Source organism: Strix aluco, chromosome 2 (assembly GCF_031877795.1).
Source record: "Strix aluco isolate bStrAlu1 chromosome 2, bStrAlu1.hap1, whole genome shotgun sequence".
Lineage (NCBI taxonomy): Eukaryota > Metazoa > Chordata > Aves > Strigiformes > Strigidae > Strix > Strix aluco.
In genome coordinates, this window is record NC_133932.1 from 134043462 (window position 1) to 134066317 (window position 22856).

The 22856-nt window shown below is 43.3% G+C and overlaps 2 protein-coding genes across 3 annotated transcripts in view; one reads left to right on the forward strand and one right to left on the reverse strand.

Annotated features, from left to right (window-relative positions):
* Positions 1 to 3192: 3192 nt before the first annotated feature.
* On the reverse strand, positions 3193 to 14120 carry AAMDC (adipogenesis associated Mth938 domain containing). 2 transcript variants are annotated; one of them, XM_074816431.1, is made up of 4 exons: positions 14059 to 14120; positions 10231 to 10381; positions 5638 to 5733; positions 3193 to 4900 (listed from the first exon to the last, which is right to left on the reverse strand). In XM_074816431.1, exons 2-4 carry the CDS (start codon positions 10360 to 10362, stop codon positions 4760 to 4762), a joined length of 369 nt encoding a protein of 122 aa, XP_074672532.1. In that variant the 5' UTR covers positions 10363 to 10381; positions 14059 to 14120; the 3' UTR covers positions 3193 to 4759. The 2 variants fall into 2 exon arrangements, with proteins under 2 accessions (XP_074672532.1, XP_074672531.1); XM_074816430.1 differs by lacking the exon at positions 14059 to 14120 and having other exon boundaries at positions 10231 to 13840.
* A 163-nt stretch (positions 14121 to 14283) lies between these two features.
* RSF1 (remodeling and spacing factor 1) overlaps positions 14284 to 22856 on the forward strand; it is a 68952-nt gene continuing 60379 nt past the window's right edge. Inside the window, exon 1 of the mRNA XM_074816432.1 lies at positions 14284 to 14635. Coding sequence (XP_074672533.1) covers positions 14434 to 14635 — 202 coding nt within the window. The 5' untranslated portion in view covers positions 14284 to 14433. The remainder of the gene's footprint in view (positions 14636 to 22856) is intronic.

Genomic DNA, 22856 nt, shown 5'->3' on the forward strand with positions numbered 1-22856 from the left:
TAAATCATGGAAGAAATCATAGGTTCTTGTTTTCTTCTTAGGTTTTATCTATCCAAGCAGATGACTAATTAATCATCATTTTAGCTGAACTGAAAAAAAAAAGTTCTGTAACACCGAGGATCTTAAAATTCAATGTCAAATGCTGTTTCCTTAATACTGTACTCTTCCCAAGACTCAAATTTACCTTTGATTTCCCTCCTATTTATGTAAGCAGACTAGTAAACATAAAATCATGAAGTGGTTTGGGTTGGAAGGGACCTGAAAGCTCATCTAGTTCCAACCCCCCTGCCCCGGGCAGGGTCACCTTCCACTAGCCCAGGTTGCCCAAAGCCCCGTCCAACCTGGCCTTGAACCCTTCCAGGGAGGGGGCAGCCACAGCTTCTCTGGGCAACCTGTGCCAGGGCCTCACCACCCTCACAGGGAAGAATTTCTTCCTTAGATCTCATCTAAATCTCCCCTCTTTCAGTTTAAAACCATCGCCCCTTTTGTTGTCACTACAGGCCCTGGTACAACATCCCTTACAAACAGATTGTTTTGGTATTTTTTGATTGTGATTTGGGTTTGGTGTTGTTTTTCTTTAAAACTTGTTTACCTTGATCTCCAATTTATTTTAGCTTACTTTCTCCTTAAAATGCACTTTCACACCATTCCAACATGGGAAATCTGAAAGGAAATTTGTATAAAATATAAGTATTCTGAGATTTTTTTTGTAGTTGTTTAAATCTAGATGTTGACTTTTTCCTCCCACTCCCAGGTTTGAGACATTTCAGCTTTTCTGCTCTCAAAAACCCCAGAGTTCACGCTTTCTGTGGAGCTCCAGGACTTTGTGTCATCTCAGAAACATCTCTACCCATTCATCCGTTGTCCTTCCATTTTGGCTGTGGGACTTCTACACTGCAGTGGCCTGAAAGATGGTTGATCTTAGAATGAAAAGAAAAACAAAGGGCTGTACTCTCACACAAAGGCAATTTGCATCTTTCATCTCTGTCAAAGAGGGAACAGAGGCCGCCAGATCCCAACCACCCGGGTACAGGGAGTTTCTGTTCTCTCAGATGTTTGCGAATGTGGGAACATGGTGCCAGTACAGAGCCGCAGCCATGGGGAGATTGAGCAATCTAGACACAAGGGCAAATAATTTGCTAAAAACTGTGTTCTAACACTTCTCGCCTCTGCATTTTACCTCCTAGTTAGGCATAAGGGAAGTGGGTCAAAAATCTGGCAGAGAAAGGAAAAGGCTGAACTCACATGAAAGGGATGTAGCTTAGTGGTTTGAAAATGTGTTGTTCTATTTACCGTTAACTTTTCAGATTTAATTACACACGGCATCTGGGCCGGGGGGGAGCCTAGCTCTGAATGCTATTAATGGGAAATTCATAATCAGATTGCTGAAGTCCGTTGAAATTCATTAAGCCAATTCTTAGAACTTTGCAAGTAAATAATGCAATTATCAAGTTATAAAACAATTTATAAATGTATTTGGAACAAAGTTGAAGATTATGAGATATTAATTAACTCAAACCTGGTGTGCTTTTTCACATATTTTTAAAAGTACAGAAAAACTAAGTGGGTGGGTGCAGTCTCTGCAAAAAGTACCAATCAAGTTCTTGGGAAGATGACAGAACAGGGCCAGCATTTAAATCAGGACCGTACAACATCACCTTGGGTTCCAGCTCAGGGAGATGGGTTTCCTCTGGATTCCTGTCTTGCTTGTCTGAGTTCTGAAATCTTTTGACCGAATCAGAGATACAATCATGATTTTCATCTTATTTCACTCGCATCTTCCAGTTTATTCTTTGTAGCAGGCACTAGGAATGGGGGAGTAGGCTTTTTCGTTTACAGCTTGCTAATGCAGTATTACTGAGACTTCAAAATAAAGTTTGAAGGCCTAGGCTTTGCACAAATGCCACCTGATGTCCCTTAAAAAAGCTGGTGGCGTTGTGTTTGGTGTGTCTGTGAGCCTTTTTTATGGCCTGTTTCTCCTGGCTGCCAGCTCCCGCGTGCTGCTTCACAAAGATAAGGGCTGGGGAGCGACCGGCTCGCGGGGAGCAGCTGGGGTGGGATCCTCCTGGCACCCAGCCCAGCCCCGGCTCCGCTTTAATGAGAGCGCCAGGGTGGGAGTTCACTGCCTGCCGGGAGATCGTTTTCCTGGTGGGAGGCAGAGAAGTGGGTATGTGAGAAATCCTGCCCTATAAAAGTGCATTCCCACGATTTGGGCGATGAGCCCGTAATTCTAACAAATTATTTATGGCTCTAGCTGAAAGCAGCGATTTAATAAAGATACCGTTTTGAGCGCTGGTTGAGTTTTTTGATGAATCAGTCCCAGCTGTTTCCACCATGTAGCAAAGCAATTTCAGGCACCAAGAAGGAAATTGGGCTTTCAGTGACTGGAGCAGCCCAAGTGGAGCGGCTTTTGTGGGAAGTGACAAAGCTGACTCGGGAAGCTGTGACGAGAGCAGGAATAGACGATATGGATGGAAGAGACTTGCAGCAGATAATCTCCTTGTTGAGACCAAAATTTTGTACAGATGGTAGCAAAACTTAGCAGTTTACCTTTAAAAAGAGAAATGCATTTCTTTCCACGCTGCAGCTCCCCGTTTTAGAAGTGGAATCTTCTGTATCCTACCGGTTGCCAAATGAAAGGAACAATTAAGAGGCTGCAGCACAAAGCTGGGGAGGGCACACCTCTAAAAGTCACCTGGCAATGCTCAACGGGCTGTGCTCCTCCTGTGCCTTTTGGAGGGCAAAACACGGAGCACCAGTGCGAGGAGCCCACAGTATTTTTCCTCAAGTGAAGAACCCGGGCTGAGCAGTTTCCTTGAATGTGGCTTCATCATTAATAAGAAAATATAAAAAAAAGGGGAAAAAACCAAACCTGGAGGTGAAAGATTAGGTGTTTGCTCAACTTCTAACAGTGTAACGCATATACTGTGGGACTTAAAAATCACAGAATCATAGACTATCAGGTTGGGAGGGACCTCAAGGTCCAACTTTTCTTAGCAAAAGCATGATCTAGACAAGTGGCCCAGCACCCTGTCCAGCTGAACCTTAGAAGTGTCCAACATTGGGGAAAAACTGGAACTGTCCTCTCAGTAAAAGCCTTACAAAGCCTCTTCCTATTGAAGGCTGCCTTAAGGCCCAAAATCTCATGAAAAAATGCAAATATATGACGGTGATCAAAAGAGTCAAACCACCTTCGCTGTAAGACAACATTTAATGCAAAAAGTCTTCACGCTCTGTGGATTGGTAGAAACTGGTTTTACTGGCATTCCGGTGGGATGACCACAGTCTTCTGGGTCAGTGGTTCACCTTCCACTTCACACCATGCAGGTTATTCAGAAAAATGTCATCGTGCTTATGAGGAGCATTATACCAGCTGCTGGGTCAGAGAACAGAGATGCAGCAGGAAAGGCAGTTCTTGCTGCTTTAGATAAGATGTTGCCTCAAATATAGCTACACTAAAAGAAAATATTGCTGTAATTAGGAGACTGCAAGATAAAACTTTCAGCTACTCACTTTCCCTTTGCTTTCACACCACATTGTATTTTATCAGATAAAAGGTTTTAAATGATTACTACCACAAATAAACAGAAAAAGAACATAGTATTTTGCGAAGGGTTACTCTTGGGTCTTGGGAAAGTCGTGTTCTCATACCAATCTAAGCCTCTCTGCTGCTACTTGGATAGCTTGGAGTGCCTCAGGGCTTTTATAGTGTCATCTTTGTACTTTCATTAATACGCACAGACTTCACACACACAGATCAAGAATTAGCGAGCCTGGTGGGAAGGAACTCTACAGTAGGTAACTTGTAACTGGCAATATTAATAGAAGCCCACCAAGAAGAGAGCAACTACAAGAACTTTTAAAATTTTCAGTGTAATAATATGCTTGTTGGCACCATGTTTAAATCATCAGATAATGATGAGCAGTGAGAATTCTCACATCCATCCCCAGCTTGCTAGCAGCATCTTGCTAGCAGCAGTTTAGACTGACTTCCTAAAGATCAACATTTTATGTTGCAAAATCTACGTGACAAATCTGATGATTTTAAGCATGTAGGGACTTTTGAATAGATATATATTGCACAACTCAATCCTCACAATTCACAATAGCAAAATTCTTTAAGGCCCAGATTTTATGTTTATTCCCTGTAGACATTTTTTTTTTTCTTTCTGCAGGTTCAATGCAAAATTTAAAAGTGCTAAATTAATGTGATGTTCTTGAATTATCACAAACAGATCTGCATAGCCAATATCCTGACTGAAGCTGCAAAGTTGTATGTTCAGGGTTTGCTTTTTAATTTATTTTAATTTATTTATACAGTGGTGGTAAAGTGCTTCTTTACCATCGCTTCATATCTACCACTTGAGTGTACTCAGCTATCTCATGGCTGCATTCCAATAGCCAAGAATGTAATTTCGGGCCATTTCCTAATAAAAGTATTCAAAACCTAGCATCTTAATTTAGGCAACAGGTGAAAAGTTAAGTAACCAGATATGGACAGTCTTCAGAGGAAGATTAGGTCAGTCTCAAGAATGTATAGAAATGGTTCTGTAATTAAATTATTTCATTAACAGCCCCCTTTTGCGAACACCCGGTTTGTTTAAATCCTGAACTAATAAACTGTCCTTGCATTTTAGATTGTCAGCACGCAAATGCCTTGGCACGGAAGTCCACGCTCTGTTGACTGTAATTTGACTCAGCGGAGAGGCGTGTCCGTGATTTGGCTGCGGTCAAGGAAGGCGGAACGAGCCGCCACGCTTCAGCAGGTTGAATGGAAGACTCCCCCCACTTTGACGCCCCGAGCAGCCAGGGCATTGTACTCTGCCACAGCCTTCTCTGTTTGCAAGACCAACACATCAATCCCGTTTTTCTTCAGATAGTCCACGGTAGATGGTGGAACCTCAGAAGAGAAAAGGCAATGGGAAGAGCAAGTATTAGAGTCTTTTCCCCTCACACTGTAAGGCTTGAAGAAGAACAGGTACTGATGCCATTTGTTAGTAGATGCACTTAAGGAGCCAAACTGACAATACACTCCGATATTTCTGAGATTGATTTAAATGTTTTTCTCTTCAATAAAGCTACTTGTACATACACACCTCCTATCTCTCCTTAAGACAGTTTAAAATGCAGCCCTTTCTTTACAAAAATAGAACCGGAGCTAAAGGTAATTAATCTAAATAAGGTGTTACTCACCAAAAAGCTAAAGAATTGCTTCTCATGAAGAAAAACTCAGCACTTCTGAGCTTTCTGTAGCTAGTTTATCTGCTGAAATGACACCCTGCCAACATTAGTAACAAAAATGCCTAATTATCAAAGTATTTACAGCAGGCTAGAGCTAGTTCATAACATATTCTAAGAGGGGGGACTAATGACATTGTAAAAAATTCTCCTGGTTTAAATTGCTCCTGTAGCAGAACGTAGACCTGTTTACTGCTTGGCATTGACACTAATACAGAGAAGCTCAAATGATGTTTCTTTCAGGAAGAGAGGGACTCCTGGCAGGAGCTCTGTCATGCTAATTCAGCATCCTCAATTTTTCCCCTCTTAGTAAAGCATCATAGATGTATTTTTTTTTTCCCCTAATCAGAGGGAGAGGGAAAACAAACAGTTCTAGTTTCTCACAGAACAAAAACCTACCTGCAAAGCCTCACTCATGCCACGACCAATCACCACAGTTTTAACACCCTTCTTGACAACTTCTTCAAGGTCAGCTGGTTGCACTCCTGGAGAATGCTAAGTGTCAGGGGAGGAAAAGAAGTCTGTGTACTGACAGCATCAACCAGGAAAGCTTCGTCTATATGTTTTGAAAACTGTCCACAGAGTAGCAGGGTAAATTAGCAGTACTAAAATGTAACACAACCCTCTTCTGCAGACACACAGTATGAATACGAAGGATGTTCGTTAATCAATTGATAGCAATATTATCACTCTTTATTAAACATTTAAAAATAAAAAGATGCATGACACATTTCTAAGACATTTATGTCTAACAACTAGCACTTTATAAATTTGAAAAGTTAAAATGAAATCAATAAATTGCAACATATTGCTGTTTGTTTTCAAAGGAACAGAATCTTTTTGTAATAAAAACTGTGGCAAGCCAAAGTTTACTCACTTTAATTACAAAGAGCTCCTCAAATAATTAAAATTATTAAATTCTTTCCTTGTTTACTTTGCAAATCTCATTTATCAAAGAGGACTGAAACATACCGGTTAGCTTCGTTTCAGTTAACAGTTTAAATTTCTGCACTATTTTTAATTTTGAGAAAGGAATATTTGAAACCAAACTCCTCAAGGAAAAAAAGTTTTAACAGCACATTGACTGAGTTTTTAAAGAAGTACACCCAGTTACTACTGGTATGCTTTAAACATATGAATTCCACAAATACACCTGTAATATTAATATAAAACATTATTATGTCACACTAATTCTCCTCTTGGATTCAATTTCTATGTATCTCTCTACGGTCAAGAGTAAGATACTGTACAACCTGTGGCTAGAATTTGGCCCCTCTTTGGTGTGCATTTTTTTTAAACCACAAATACTATTTCCTCCCTTTTTTTTTTTTTTGGTAGGATTCTTAAGTCCTCTTAGAGGACTGAGATGAGTTTCTCACCTGAAGTAGGTAATGCCATGCTGGACCTCTGGAGAATGTTATTTTTATGATTTACCCCCTATACCTCCAGAAAATACTACATTCTTTCAATGAATTAAGGTCAAAGCACCAGCTTGACGCTTGGCTTCTGTTGTTCCATCAGTCAGTGAGCTGTTCTTTGACATCCTTGGGTCCTCTCCTATTCTTTTTCCCCTGCCCAAGTCTTCAGCAGCTGATGCTGCAGCCTCACACAAGGTGTCGGAGATCTCTTCTCAGCCCTGTCAACGCCTCAGCCTGCAGAACAGAGCAGGCAGGACTTTACAAGCCGAAACAAACACATGAGCTGCAGAAATTGCAAGTGAGGGAAACCTTCCATGGTAGAGTGACGCTTCCAATGAGCAGATTAAACTTCTCCCACAAGAAAGTCTTTAGCCTGGCTGGTATCTGAAGTTTCAGCAACAGAGGTGGTTCACCTTTACGGTTCTCTGGGTTCACAGAATATCTCAAGCTGGAAGGGACCCATAAGGATCATTGAGGCCTGCTCCTCACAGGACCACCTAACACTAAACCATATGACTAAGAGCATTGTCCAGATGCTCCTTGAACTCTGACAGGTTTAGAGCCATGACCACTTCCCTGGGGAGCCTGTTCCAGGGACCGAAGACCCTGTCAGTGAAGAGCCTTTTCCTAATGTCCAATCTGAACTTCCCCTGCTGCAGCTTCTCTCTATTTCCTCATGTCCTATCGCTGGTCACCAGAGAGAGGAGATGAGCACATCCCTCTCCACTCCCTGCCTTGAGGAAGTTGTAGACTGCGATGAGGTCACCCCTCAGCCTTCCCTTCTCCAAGCTGAACAAGCCAAGTGACCTCAGCTGCTCCTCTTAAGTGTTGCCCTCGAGACCTTTCACCATCTTGGTCGCCCTCCTCCAGACACACTCTAATAGTCTGATGTCCTTCTTGTACTGAGACACCCAAAACTGCACACAGTACTCGAGGTGGGGCTGCACCAGGGCAGCGTAGAGGGGGACAATCACCCTCCCTGACCGGCTAGCGATCCTGTGCTTGATGCGCCCCAGGACACAGCTGGCCCTTTTGGCTGCCAGGGGAAAAGCCGTGTTCCTCCTAATCCATTTACATTTGATATCCCCACCTAGAACGCAGAGGTCACTTCAATATGCAGAGCTTTCTCAGACCAAATCATTGCAAGTGCATGTTTCTGACCGAAGAGGGAATGCTTTTCTTTTGGGGTGTTTTAGACTTGGACAAAAAGAACTGGTGTATGTTTTACTGCAATTACAATAATTAGATTGCTGGGGAAGGTTTGCTGTCATGTGATAAGTACTCCTGGGACATTAAAGCCATGGAACAAAAAGACTTTCTTTGGTTACACAAGACACACCAGTGTGGGGGCTTCCACATGTTTTGTAGGAAACATGTTGAAAGCTGTGACATGACAGAGTAACTGTATTGTTGCTGATTTGACAGCTGGAGGGAAAGAGGAAGGGCAGCAGAACTTCTTGCCTGTTTTGTTCTCTGGTCTTCCTTTCAGGATTCCTACTTCTCTTCCCCCATGAGCAGATGGCACTGAAATGCAGCCAGCCATGGAGTCTGCCTTTCATCCCCAAGGGTTAAGGTCATACAACTATTAGTGCTTAGTTACAGAACCTTGCAGAGCCAGTTATACAATTTTCCCGATGAAAGACTTAAGCGCTAGGCAGCAGTCTGATAGCAGAGAAGGAAAGGAAGCAATTTATTTCCAACTAGAGTGTGGGACATGACCAGCACTGCTTGCTTCCCAAACTTCAGCTCCACCTACCTCCAGGAAAAACATGCTCAGAGAAAATAGGCACACTGCAGTCTACTGTAAAGAAACATGCAGAAGATGCATCTGGTGAATCCTACTACTTCCAGTGCTGATTGGATTCACTTTTTTACAGTTCTTCTAGAGTTGGGAGATGCAGTCTAGAAAAGCTTAGTTCTATTTTCACATTAGTCGCTTGCAATTTTCAAGCAAGTAACCTAACTCCTCATATCTGCAAAGGAGACAAAACTGACCTAAAGCAGGAGCTTTAAAAGTGACCTATAGAAGGCAAAACCTAAATAGGTATTTTTTATTTCCTGATTATATAAAAAGGATGCCAGAAAACCCAAATAATCCAACTATTTTTTTTTCTACTCGAATTTTAAATTCACATTTTCTTGTTTCAGTTGGAGGACTCCTCTAAGGATTTTTATGGACTTAAAGCTTTTTTTACCTGTCACCTGAAGATACCCCTTGTTCGAAACTTTAAAAGGAAAGCATGACTTCCTAAATGATAGCAGGTGGTTATAACTTGAAATCAAAGTTTTCAAGTGGTCTGAATAAGTATCAAAACGTGATTGAGCTGGGAACTAGTTGGGAATTTTTCAGCTACCATATCCATTCTGCTTCTCCGGTCATATGCGCACATAAACCAGGAGAACAATACTGTCAAACAAACAAAAAGCAACTCTCACCACACAACACCCTCCCTCCAAACAGCCAGTGAAAACTTCATTTTTTATAATCAGGCCATGAATTAAATATATTTTAAAAGGTTACACACAGAGCCATCTTTCTCTCTGCAAGGTACAGATATCTTTGCATGACAGCACTAGCTTTCTCTTGGACCTATATACTCTCTATAAACTGAACTCTGACAGGTTCTGTTCCCCCAAAGATTACAGATGAAGTTCCAAAACCAAAGGGTTTTGCCCTTCAGTTGTGTCAAAATGAATTCAACAAAGCTGTATCCTCTGCATGGATAAGACCTGATCAGTATGTAGGTTTTTTGTGCTTTAACATTTGCTTAGAAAGTATGGATTTTTTTTTCTAGTCAATACAGCTATCCTAGTGCAAGCTCTAATATGGGGAGAATTATCAACATCAGGTTCCTAATGTGGTAGACATTATACTGCTTCTAAATCTGGAACGTCAATACTGTTCCATGTACTTTCATACAATTCTGATAGTGTTTACAGATAAAGTGTAAAAATTGCAAGGGCAAGCACTTAGTATAGGGCTACCAAGAGAAGTCATTGGGTGGTTAGCCAGACTGTGAGCTTTTCACAGAGAAACTAGTGCATATGACACTGTATCTGCATATTTTTCCTCTGAAATAAGTATAAGGGACCCCAAGGAAAAGGATATAAACTAAACCACATGCACTGTTGTCTTCCAAGCACATAGGGTCAGTTACTGTCGATTTAACTTCCCATAAATTTTTTTCTTATTTCGCTCAAGACAACTTTTGCTTATGCAGTCTGAGAAGAGGCTGTTACCAGCATCTTACGACAACTGCACTCTTAATCAAGCACAGAATGCTGTTTGAGAGCTCCAAGGTGTGCGAGAGCAGTCTGGTCAGGGTAGCTGTGAGGACTGGTGGCAATAGCTGCTACACCCGGCAGCTGTAGGACGTTGTGTGGCTGCCGTCCTCTGACCTCTCCACACGGTCACTTCTGAAACACACACCCAGTCCTTCCCAGGAAAAGTCTAACGGCTGGATGACAGCAAAAGGCAGCCTACTCAATTTCTGGCAGGAACCTTAACAACTCTTGTCTGGACCATCCTGAGTCCAGTTTAAAATGCGGGATGGATAGTAAACAGCAAACTTACATTAGTCCCGGTTTCTCGCCAATCCCAGGTTCGGCTTCCTCCCGGCCATACCTTGCAGTCCTTATATGTTGTAGAGCAGCCTTTCACCTTCATCTGACCCCAAGAAAGGGAAGCAATTTCAGGGGAAGACATCACAAAGTTGAAGCAAAGTCTGGAAAAGGGATATTTAATACATAACATCAGGCTAACATATGCAGCATGTTAATAAAAACAGAAAATTCTGTCCCTGGCCCAAGGAGCTAGGAAGGAAACACTATTGCAGACTTTATCCATGTAATTTTGTGACAACAGAACTGAACTGAGGATTGGCAGATTTGTTGAATTACCAGTTCTCTTGGGGATTTTGTGAAAGATTTGGGGGAAATCATTTTACATGCTAAATCTATGCAAGTACTGTGTGTTCAACTTTTAAAAGTATCAACAGGGATCAGGTCCCAGAATATCCTCCCATATCTGGGTTTTAATCTTCTCCCTAAATTGTACAATGAAGACGATAATAATTTCCTAAAATATCTGAGAGATACACTGTTTCTTTGGCCATTTTATTAGAGTAAATGACGTTAAAAAAAATCCCAAACCAACCTAATAGAAAAGCCATGAACAAAACAATGGCACTGCCATATTGCTATAGCAAACAAGACTTTTAGAGACCTAAAGGAGTCAAGGCTTTTTTCCTTAGTCACTCCTTACAGAGGCCAAGTCTCCCTATGTAATGTCTCAGGACAGTTAAATGCACAAATATATTTTTTAATGTTTGATCTCAATCTTCACTATTTCAACTTAAACCCGTTATTTCTAATTTTTTCTGTGGTGGACAAGGAAAACAGCTTAATCTTTGTCTTTTCCACCATCCTTTGTTTTTCTGAGGATCTAACTCTTAGTCTTTTTTCCTTTCTTTTAGATGAACTTCACTTCCCTTCAAGTCATGTTTTCTAAATCTCTGCTTATTTTCTCCTTTTTTTCCCCAGCAGCCAACAATTGGTATGCACCTTTCTTTGATGTCTCTTGCCTAGAACTAGACAGAGTGCTCCAGCCGAGGCCTTATCAGCGCTGCTATAGACCAACTGCTTTTTGGTATTAACCGCAGTAATTTTTAGATCCACTATCACAGCTGGGTGTCAGCAGGGCAGCGACTCTGCCTCAAAGTACCACCTCACCGCACCACGAAAGCTTACACCCTCTTCACAGTCCTGCACGTTATACGGTCTGATTGCTGGTGTGATTCTGGCAGTAGACAACAAGAGAGGAATCGCAGGGTGACACCCTGGAAATGCGTTAGACTAGCATTAACCGACACGTCTCTAGGGCAGAGTCACCCTTCTGCTCTTCCAGTTCAGAAGGAAGGTGGTCTAAAATCCTCATAATGAAGAAAACTGGTTGTTTCTGTGGTAAAAAGAGCTCCTGGCCGATCCAGAAAACCTCAGTAGCAGATCCTTCCAGATACGGTTTCTCATCCTTTACTTTTTAATTGTTTAAATTCACCAGGAAAAAAAAAAATGTAAAAAAAAAAAAAAAAAAAAATCAACCATAGGAGCCCCGGTGGCACAGAATAAAGAAAGAGGCCTTGCAGAAGAGAAATCTTTGGATTAACCATGCTTCCAGTCCTTTTGGAAGCCTCCCTTCCTGTCTTGCACATGCTACAGCCAGACAGCACTCGCTCTTCTCGGATTGCCAGGAGCAGATCTCAGTATCCCACTTCATACATTGCATGAAGTAAAAACTGCATTACTTTGGATTCAGCAGAGGACTGAGTCTGCCAGAGGTGCTTCCTCCACAGGATAGCAGGGCAATTCTTTTCTTTCTTGCCCCTTTGTGAAGTTAGTGGCACATGTGCCCTGCGAAACAGGAAGCCAGGCAAGCAGCTAGAGGAGCAAACTTACTTGGATTCATATATTCTAGATTCTCTCATTACACATCTGCAATGCAATGGATTCAAACAAAGATCTGTAAGACTATTTTCCTGAAAATCTGCTTGAAGGGAGATTACAGTTGAAGAAATAACCTGTAGTCCCAACAGAATGACATCACCCATCAACCAAAGAGTAAAGGCTGAACAAGCCACCCAGAACCTGGCTCTGAAGAATAAAAATTATTTTTGTCTGTGCTAGTTGCAAGAGGAAATGGCAGAAATAGACCTAGAGGTTACACACAGATGAATGAACAATAAAATGATTAGAAATATCAGATTTCCCAATTCAAATAGTATTACAAGGTTGAGACTGTGCAATCAAACAGGCACAAACTGCAAATGGGAGAGCAAGGGTTCCATGCTGTCTTTTCCAAACAGCACAAAAGTAAGTAAATAGTAGAAATGAAGAAAGAAAACTTAAAAGCTATAAATAAAAATTTCTAATCTAAAACTATTTCCCATAATACTGCCAGAGAGTATCAGGAAGGTCAGGTTATTTGAATTAACAAAAGAGTATCTTGTAATGGAGTAAGAATGAACTTTTTAACAGGAACTTTGGACATTCTTGATGCAGGGCATGGTCCAATCACCAACTGGCAAGGAGTAGGAAAGTATTTCTCCAACAAATTAGTTGGGTTTTTAATTATTCACTATGACAAATGTACAGTACCAAAATATACAGTACCACTTAAGATCAAAAGAGACAATGAACTATACAACTCCTAAGTATAATCTCAAATAGCAATTTCTGTATATCGCAGTAGTCCAAACACAAAGAGATGAGGAGGAGAAATGGTTCAGAAATCCATAAGCAAAGTTGTGAGAGTTTAAAAACATAGGAAATAAAGGAAGCAGAAGAGCTTAAAGAGGAGGCAAAATACAAGTTTATACAAGGAGACTATACTGAAAGAAATGAAGCAGTGGCTAAGGATGGCAGAACTAAAAATAGCTGAGAATGAAATGGAAGAAACTCGAGGTTGAAGTGCAGTTGGGCAAGCAAGGGGATTTAAAAATTGCCAGCACACCTGTCTTCTGTGAAAATAAATGTTTCAGAATAGCACCCACCAGCAACAAAAAGAATAAAAAAGGTGAATGAGAGCAGTGCACCAGAAAATGTTTATTGAGAGACTGCAGAAGAATGTTTCATAAAATCCAAGGCGCAACCTGAGATCAAAGAGGATAAAGGTGAAAGAGTAAATCAGCGTTATGTCAAGCGTGGGGCAGAACTCCTGTAAGGCGTCAAAGGACAACAGGGCTCTCCAGCGCTGTCTGGGAACAGGGTCAACAGGTGAAGGTGGGCGACTTCCCTGCAGCCGATGCAATTTCAGAAGTGATACAGCAGCTGGAAAAGCAGCTCAGGATTTAAAAAACTGAGAGCAGAAAGGCAAGTAGAAAGGATAGTCTAAGTTTAAATGAACTGGGTAGGGAGGGGGCAGATATCAAGCTTAAGAACTAGGAGAATATTTTTCGGGCACTCGGTAATCTGATTTTGCTGGGGAGGCTGATGAAGGCGAGTTACTGGGGGAGGTCACGGAGGGTGCGGTGCTGGTAAGAGGAGACGGGGGAGGACAGCATTTTGAGAACAAGGTAGGGGGGAAGGAAGGAGAAAAGGACAGAGAACCGTGAAAGACATCGGGGAGGGGGTGTACAACCGCAAGCACGGAGGGGGAGGCAGGAGCCTGGACGCAGGAGCGGGCGACACAGCTCTTGAACCGCCCCCCCCCCCTCGAATCCAGGCCGTGCGTGAGGCGGCCCAAGGCCCCACCACCTCCCGCCTCCCTCCTCTCCCTCCCCCGCCGGGCGGGAAGCGGCCCGCTCCACCGAGCACCTCTTCCGCGGGAGCGGAGCGTCCCCCCCTCCCCGCTCCGCCCCCCCCCACTGAGGGGAGTCGTTACGACCGTTAACGCGCCCGCACTCACCGCCGCGCGCGCGACCCCTGCCCCGCCGGGCGCAACCTCCGCCTAGCCCGCGGAGGGGGGAGGGACCGCCCTCTGCCCTCTCATTGGCCAGCTCTACCTGCCGGCCCCGCCCCTCCCCCGTTCCGATTGGCCAAGCCGGCCGCCTATCCCCGCCCCATCCCCGATAGCCCCGCCCCGCCCCGCGGCTGCTCCGCCTTGTTTTCATTCCCCTTGCCGCACGAGGCGGGGGGCAGTCGCCTGGCGCCGCTCTAGCTGCCGCCCCCTCCCCTCCCCGTCCCGCCGTTGCATTGTGGGATAGTGGCGGCGCGGCTCGGCAGCGCCCCCTCCCTCCCCCCTCCCCCCCTCCCCAGCTCCTTCTCCATCCTCAGGTCCAAGATGGCGGCGGCGGCGGCGGCTCCTCCGGCTCCATCTCCGCCTCCCCCTCCTCCGGCAGGCCCGTGCTGCCCGGGCTCATGGCCTAACTTCGCCGTCGTCTGCTCCTTCCTCGAGCGCTACGGAGCCTTGCTGGACCTGCCCGAGCTGCCCTTCCCCGAGCTGGAGCGCGTCCTGCAGCCGCCGCAGGAGCCCGGAGACCAGGGTGAGCGGCCCGGATACCTCCCCCCCCACCCCCACCCCCTTCCGTACGGCCGGCTGAGGGGGGCCGCGGTGCGGGGGGCGGAGGGGGGGCCGGGGCTATTCCCCCCCCGCCTCCTCCCGGCCCCGGGGGTGGAGCGCGCTGAGGGAGAGGAGGGGCCTGGGATTCCCGGAGCGGCGCTCCGGGGGGAGGGGAGCCCTCTCCCCCCTCAGCACGGCCCTTCTTTTTTTAGGGGGGGAGCAGCTGTTTGTGTGAGTGTGTCTGTGAGCTGCTTTCCCCCCACAGTGGAGCACGGGAAGGAGGTGGGAGACCTCCCCCCCGTCTTCCCCTCTCTCAGTGCCGGCTCTGACCCCCCTCCCGTTCTCCCCCGCCACCCCCCCCTGTTTCTCTGGGTTTGTTCCCGAGATCTGTACGGGTGGGACTCCTGCAGAAAGGAGGATAAGCTGAAATAACTATTTTTGTTCAGCCTGGCGCTGGCACCGGGTCTCTTCCATCTCCTCCCCTCCCCCCAGTTTGGGGGGTCGCTTCGCCGCCCTCCACCCCCCACCCCCCACCCTCGCCATGTATGTGCCCGTTTTTACTTCTCCCCTGAAACAAGAAGGGGATACACACAAGGCAATGCCCTGATCTTCTTTCACCCCCCCTCCTTTCCTATCTGTGTATGTGGGGTGAGGAGTGGGGGGGGCACAGAGAAGCCCTGCGCCCTCCCCACGGCTGCTTTTGTAGGCCATCTCCTCCCCACAAACACAGACAGCCATTGTGTGCCATCTCCATCTCTCTCTTCTCCTCCCCCTCGTCCCCTCTTGTAGTTGGGGGGGGACGGACACACACGACACAAGCTCCCTACTTGCTCCTTCCCCTCTGCCACCTGAGCTGTGCGAGGTGGAGGGATGGGTTATGCACTCCACTGTTTTCTTTCAAGCTGCTCCTCCGCTCCTCTCCTCTCTCTCCAGTAGCAGATTTGGTTGCCTGACTCTCTAATTCCTGCTCCGTGCGATGGATGTGGGAGTGCCCGGGCCAAGAGAGCAGCCTGGGGAGGGCTGTGTGGAGGTGGCGGTAGGAATATAGAGGGGAAGGTGCTTGTTGCTTTTGGTCTCTTGTCTCTGTTACTGGTTTGGTTGTTGCCTCTGCACTCTTGCCACATAGGGAGACCGTGGAGCTCACGGCGCATGCTCGGCAAGGCCCCATAGAAACTTCCTGCTGCTGGAGAAGCCCAGCTCAGGGCTGCTTTTGGTCCAACAGCCCCTGCTTTTCCCCCAAAAGGCACTCGCTCTCGCCTCCTTCCCCACCAAACCCACGCTGTATGTGGGGGGGGTTTGATTGAATCGGCGTGTAGATACTTCCTCATATGAAGGAAGTTGCTTTTTGCAAAGTGCAGACGTCCTATCAGTGAATTCACGGCAGCCACTGCTGAAGTATAATGAAATAAGATTAATGTACTGTCTCCTCATGTTGTCCGGTGCCTAATCAATATGAAAAATAAGTATTTATATTCAGTTCCCAACACTCCTGTACCTTTTACGTTGTATAAAGGACTCATTAGAAAAAGCGTTGTTTTGTGAAAGTGTTGCAAAACTTATTCATAGAAACCACCAACACACTTAAAAGTTTGAATTTTTAATGAAAATACTCCTTTTAAAGTGATGTCTGTAAAGAAAACGAGTACTTTTACTATGTGACACAATGTAAGAGCGTGTGTAAGAGTAATTTTTCTTGCATGAACTGCAGGATAAATTAACATGAAAGGATGAAATAGTGACCTGTGTTTTAAGTATATGCATTTGATTTAAAAAAAAAAAAAATCCTGATTACTTTAATTGCATGATGGGGGGGGGTGTTATCAATAGCACCATGATAACTGCATAACCCTTTTCTAAAAAGCTTTCGAATGACTTGCATTATGAAGTTTGTGTTATGGGTTGGTTTGATACTTGTCAAATTTTTAAACTTTTCTCTGCATTGCCTTTCCTGTTTGGCAGGGGACGGGTTATTCTCACTGCTTTAGAACAGTTCCCCCAAATGGGAGCAGTTGTAGATTCTGAAAATTCTCTAAATTACTTGGGTTTTTTGCTTGTGTCTGGTGTAGATGATGTATTTGCTTGCATTTTCTCATCCCTAAGAAAGAAAGTGTGGAGATGTGAAAAACAAACTTGGGTGATTCTTGACGCTTTGTGTGATAACTTGTGTGACAGGGGTTTTCTTTTCCTTTGATACAACCAACTCCTTGTTCCTGGTTTGTGGTGCCGGTAGCTGTTACCTGGTATATTTTATGCTTTTGGATAAAAGGTTGCAGTGACTAGATTTCTGTACATGATTTTTACTTCAATTAGTCCCCAAAGTGGTGTTTTTAAGGGTACAAGTCATGAAGTTGCTAAACACTGATTGAAAACTGAAGTGGTCCTTTTTTTCTGAACATCTGTTATTTACCAACTGTATGTAGTTTTCCTTGGATAGCAAAAGGGATTTTGATTTCAGTTATATACAGTTAGTTTCACTTTTGATACTAGCATTGCTTGACAGTGGATTTGCATTGACAGTGATACATGACAAAATTTAAGCAAATAGCTACAAAACCTCAAAGTGTTTTTTTTTCTGAACTTCTTAGAATCTGGGCCGAGTTTTAAGCTGTTACCTGGCAGTTGAGATTATTTGGAACTCCTCTCCATATTCATTTTGCAATTAGGAAAGAGGATCAGTAGTTAGGGTTTTTGTTGATTACCTGTAACACTGTTTTGATGCTCAGCAGTTTCAAAAGCGTTTTGTTTGTTTTCATATTTTAAACATGGCCTATATTGTCTTTTCTGAAGAGTTACTCTTGGAAGATGCCAGTAGAAATAATTTTCTTTATAGTAGGTGCTTCAAGGAGAACTAGGACCTCAAGTTTGAATGTTGTTCAGTAGTTGTATAACAGTCATATTTTCTTTCCTGTTAATAATTAGAACAAAGAGCTTGTTCATTACTAAGGAAACAAGGTATAACCTTCCCTTACAGGAAGGGATGCTGTGTGGATGCTGAGCAGATGTTGACAGCTAGGAAGCTATCAAATATTACTTAGAGGGATTTTAGATTTTTGTTAATGTGCAGACAGCACTTGAACTTTGCAATATTACCTCTCCTATCTTCAAAACAGATAGTAACGACAGCAGTGCTCGAGTATGAATAGTTTTCCATAGTAGTCTGACTAGTTTAGATATCAAATTAACCTGTATTAGTAGCGGATTAGATGTTTTAACTGTGTGTACACAGGTCTGGTCTTGTCTTGAAATGCACAAACCAATTTAAAATGTTCTTTGGGATTTGATGGGTAATGTAAATCATGCTTGAATAGGAAAATAAGAATGTGTGGTATTGATTTCACCTGTCGCTGTTGAATGGTGGGATAAACTGGTATCTGTGGAAATAGTCTGCTTCTTACGAAAGCTGTATGATAAAGTAGCTTAACTTTTCCAGCTGAAAGTTGCAACTATTCAAACAAAGTAAGGAGACCTGTTGTTATCCAGTGAAGATTTTATTTTATGAAAAATAATTATCTTGCCTTTAAGAATGCTTATCCTTGCTTTACATACAATGTAGTGACCTGGGTTGCAATTATGACAATCTTAAACTGCTTTGGAAAGAATAAAGTTGAGTGTCTGCCAAGATGGTGACAGTGTTAACGCACAAACTTTTTGATACACCTCTTGTGTATCTTTCTTGTAGGATTTACTCAAAAGCATCCCAATATATGATTTTTAACTGGAACTTCTGAGGGCTGGGAGATGTCATTACCCCTGTATTACTGTACTTTTAGACACAAAATGAATGTAACAATACAGATCATCCCACAGTGTGCCACAGTACTATATGTCTTTTGCCTCTGCTTGCTTCCAAAGGCAAAACTGTGCAAACTGGACCAAATCATCACAGGAAACCAATACTTGTTCTCCTTGTTCTAAAAAACATACGCTGTCTTTTTTTTGCAAAGAGTTTTACTCGCAACAGAAGAGCAGTTGCAAATTTAAATAGTAAATATATGTGATAGAGGGGAGCAAGAACTATATCTGTGTTTAGGGCTGTGTTTAAGGAACCATGATATCACATCACCACCTCCTTTGTGTCAGTAAATAGCTTGAGAATCGGTATAAATGTTAATTAAGCACTTGGTCTCTTGTGAATGAAAATATTAGTAGAATGTTAGCTTGCACAACAGCGATCTAATTTTACACATGACTACGCAAAATGCTTGCTGGTTTGCCAGGTTCCCTAGTGTGTGAATGGGGGAACCTCTCGCGGAGGTGAATGGCATCTTCCAAGTGTGTTGGGCTGTGTTAGCTCATCAATTTTTGCAGGCTTTTCTTAGCAGTATGGGGTTTGATTTGCTCTTGATTGGAAGGGTAACAAGTATGCGTGCTTTGCATATCCTTTCAGCAAAATGGCGAACTTGCATCAAAATCTTGCTGGTAATCGTGCCAAAGGTGGTCTTGAAAACAGCGAGTGTGTTTTGGTGTGTGGATCTCCAGTCTGAGGCACTCTCTTGTATCCTCACCCCAGCTCAGTCGTCTTTATCTGCTTTGACTCTTGACAATCACCCTGACAGACTGACCCAGCCTAGAAGTTTATTGCTTAATTACAGCATAAATGGGTTGCGTTTGTTTGGAGTTTGAGAATAAAAACACTCTTCATGTGCTGCCTCGGGTTTAAGTGGTATAAAGACAGACGTGATGAGGTGCAGGTGCCTGGTAGTCCATTTTTGTAAATCTTTTCTCCCCTTCTCCTTTTCTGTCTTTATAATGAGAACTGAGGTTAACGGCAGGTAGCTTGTGGAAAATCTGTGCAAGCCATTTATAGTTTCTTTAATTTTTTTCAGTAGAGAATACTCAATACTACATTGTAGAACTGAAAAAAATATATAGTCTTGGAGATATCATGCTTCAAAGCAGTAAGTTATGTTTTACAAGCTGCTGTATTTTTTTTTAATTCTTCTAGACACCTAACATCTTTTCTGTTTTCAAATTAATTTGGATGCTGAAGTAATTTGTTTCAGTGGGTTATCTCAGGTTTTTTTATTGTCATTCCGATACCTCTGGAAAGCTTTACAGCATTAAGCTTAAGGGTTCTTACCATTCTCTGAAGAAATTAACAATTAACATTGACTTAAACTGCTGTTGAATATCTGTATATGGGAGAAACATACTCAAAGCTTTGTAGCTGTTTAATATAGCAAGAAAAGCCAACAATATCTAATGACAAGGAGTTTGACAGACTTTCAAGCTCAAGATTAGGTATGTTCTTAATGAAGAGTGTTCTGTAGTGAAGCAGAGTGTTCTGTTACTGTGATTGATTTTTCTTGTATTTAATGTTTGATATCAAGCATGTTTGTTTACTATTGATCAGAAGCTGTGGGATTTGCTGTGACTCTTAGGTAAAGTCATAATATGTAGCAGTAACATGTAATATCCACAGTAGATTGGTTAGTATTAAAAGTAGGCGATAAATGTGATATGGAAGGGCTGTCAAACACTAATTCACTTAAAATTTAATAATTGATACTCAAGTTTTATTAACTGGTTTCAATGCAGGGAGACTAATTCATGTTGTGTCCTCTTATGTAAACGAGCAAGTTCTGACATTTAATGTTGGTAGTGTCTGTAATGTTGTATGGGTGGAGTTTATTCCCACACTATGTATTGCTGAACCTTCATTAAGCATATTAAGTGTGTGAATACATCAATATTATAAGCTGGCTTCTGACATGAAGCTGTATCAGCTAGTCAGAGGTAGCACTTTTCGTCTGCTCTGCAGGACTGAGTGTGCGTATCTTTTCACATCCTTTCCTTGTATGAGTAAGAAATTTAACTGCTGTTCTGAATCAGTCAAGTAGTTACCACCTGAATGCAGGCTAAACTTATGGTGTATATGTGAAATATAAGTAGATCATTGCTTTCCTGCTGCACCTAGGGACTGAACCAAAACATTTATGTCAAAGCCATTAACCTACCACCTGTTAGTAAAATGAAGTGTTTTTAACTTAGCAATAGACTATTGGAGAATAAAGGCATATCTAGTAAACTTTAGAACATGGTATATTAACTTCTGTGCTTGTTTCATTTTTGAGTATGATGGGAGTTCTACACCTCTAATGTTTCTAGCTATCAAATTACCGGATTTGTTCAAGGTAGACTCCTGTGGCTCGAAGCTGAAGTTCTCAAACAGCATAACAGGGTTAAATTCTGAGAAAGTAAGTGGCAGGGGTCATCATTCTTGTACCGACTTCATGGCCAACAAGTCTCTAATGCAGAATAAATTCCTCTTGTCTACACTTCAGTCACTTTAGATTAATATGACTTTAAGGTCAGCATGCCTTATCCACATGTGCTTTTCAGTTACTCATTTAAGAAGTGACTTAAGTTTACCTTGGAATTAATTATCTCATAATAGAGTATGGATGCATATCCTTCTTTCTAACTATTCCTATTTCAATAGTTTTTCCATGGTGAGACTTCCTATCTTTATTGTGTGTTGAGCTGGCCTGTCAGCTCACCTGAGTGTGCTCTGATATTTAGGCTGGCAATGCCAGTTTTAACTAGACTCCACATTGTCCTATGTAGAAGGCAGGAAAACACTGTACTTCTGGGGAGACAAGCAGTTCGGTCTCTTTCCAGTAACACTGCCCACCTGAAAGAGATGACAGAATGCCATGTGGCATGGAAAAAAAGGAGCTTGGGATGCTGCTCTCCAGGCACAGATGAGGTGTGACAGGACATCCCAGGCCTTTTGCCAAAGCTCAGCCCTCCCAAGGGTTATGCAGGTTCTGTTGGACCATGTGCATCCATCGAGGAAGGGCGGTACGCTTTTGGTAGGTGGCTTTGTTGAATTCCAGCCCGATTTGGATGGTACAGAACTGGAGGAAAAACTTCTGATATTACTTCCAAGTCACAGTCTTAAGGCTTATTTCAGGATAAGTGTGTAAGAACTGGGAATGCCAGTGGAAATTTTTCTGGCCAGTGCAAGATGATGTTCACTGAAAGAAGCTGTATTGTGGTATGGCTGTATCAGAGAACTTTATAGACATCAAAGTGAGTTGTGTGTGACACCATCATCACGTGTAAACTGGAAGTTATGTTTTGTCCGGCAATCCATCAGCGCTCTACCTTGTCCTTGGCACTGGCCAGCTTCAGAGGTCTGCAGAAGCTGTAAGAATTTCTCAAAATACACTCCTAGCATCCATGTTTGTAGCTCAGGGCCTTCCGGAGTTTTCTACACCTACCGTGAATGCCACTTTTTCTCATGTTTGGGATTAGTTCAAGCTAGTATTGTGTAGTATAAGAAGACTTAGCGGATACATGTGTGTGATTATTAGTGCTCACTGCCTGGTACACGCACTCTGAGCCCCCCCCAAAGCTGACATTTAGATTAGCTTGTTTATGGCCTGTACTAAACTGAGAAGCTCATGGAAACATATTGTTGATAGGAAGATTAAAACAGAGTAACTATTTGTGGAGTTTCTGTGCTCCTCAGTAGCTGATAGACTGCATCCCTCAGGCAGAAACCTGGTAGATTTGGGGGGAAAGAGAACATCCTTAGTGACTTGGTATTATCCTACTGGAGGCAGAATGACCTCCTTTGTGTGATGTGAAGGAGAGGACAGGAGCTACTGAAGGACTGAACTGGCAAGAAGGGGCAGATGATGGGCTGCCCAGGGAGGTGGTGGAGTCCCCGTCCCTGGAGGTGTTCAAGAGGCGGGTTGATGTAGCACTTAGGGATATGGTGTAGTTGGGATCTGTCAGTGCTAGGTTAATGGTTGGACTAGATGATCTTCAAGGTCCTTTCCAACATAGATGATTCTGTGATGGGAAGATGATGAATAAATATTCTGCTGAAAAATATCGTGGCTTGCTGCTGCCTCAAAGCCAGTTGTTTTGCAGTTCTTTGAAAGTATCCATTTTAACATCAAGATCTGTCTCTGGGCCACACAACACTTCTTAGCAGTACAGCTGCCTTCCCCCAGGTTTACGGCAGTTGGAGTTGATGGAGATATTCAGGACTTCACGTATATCTGCCATAGTTGGGACAAGTGTCCTCTGGTATCCTCACAGGACAACCTCTGTGCTCCTCTGGGAGGAAATGCAGGTGTACGGCTGGTGAGAGAGCTGAGGTTGCGTTCCGGGAGTGTCTCCTGATGCAAACAGCCTGCGCTGGGACTGCAGTGTGTGTGGCAGGGATGGCCTGTCCCGTGGCAGGGAAG

Bases quoted from the DNA above. Each gene is read 5' to 3' on its own strand.
- AAMDC (XM_074816430.1), bottom strand. From the start codon at position 10,410: ATGTTATGTATTAAATATCCCTTTTCCAGACTTTGCTTCAACTTTGTG. The intron at 5,734-10,230 runs GTAAGTTTGCTG...CCTGACACTTAG, and splicing joins GGCGAGAAACCGGGACTAAT to CATTCTCCAGGAGTGCAACC. The intron at 4,901-5,637 runs GTAGGTTTTTGT...TTCTCTTCTGAG, and splicing joins GCATGAGTGAGGCTTTGCAG to GTTCCACCATCTACCGTGGA.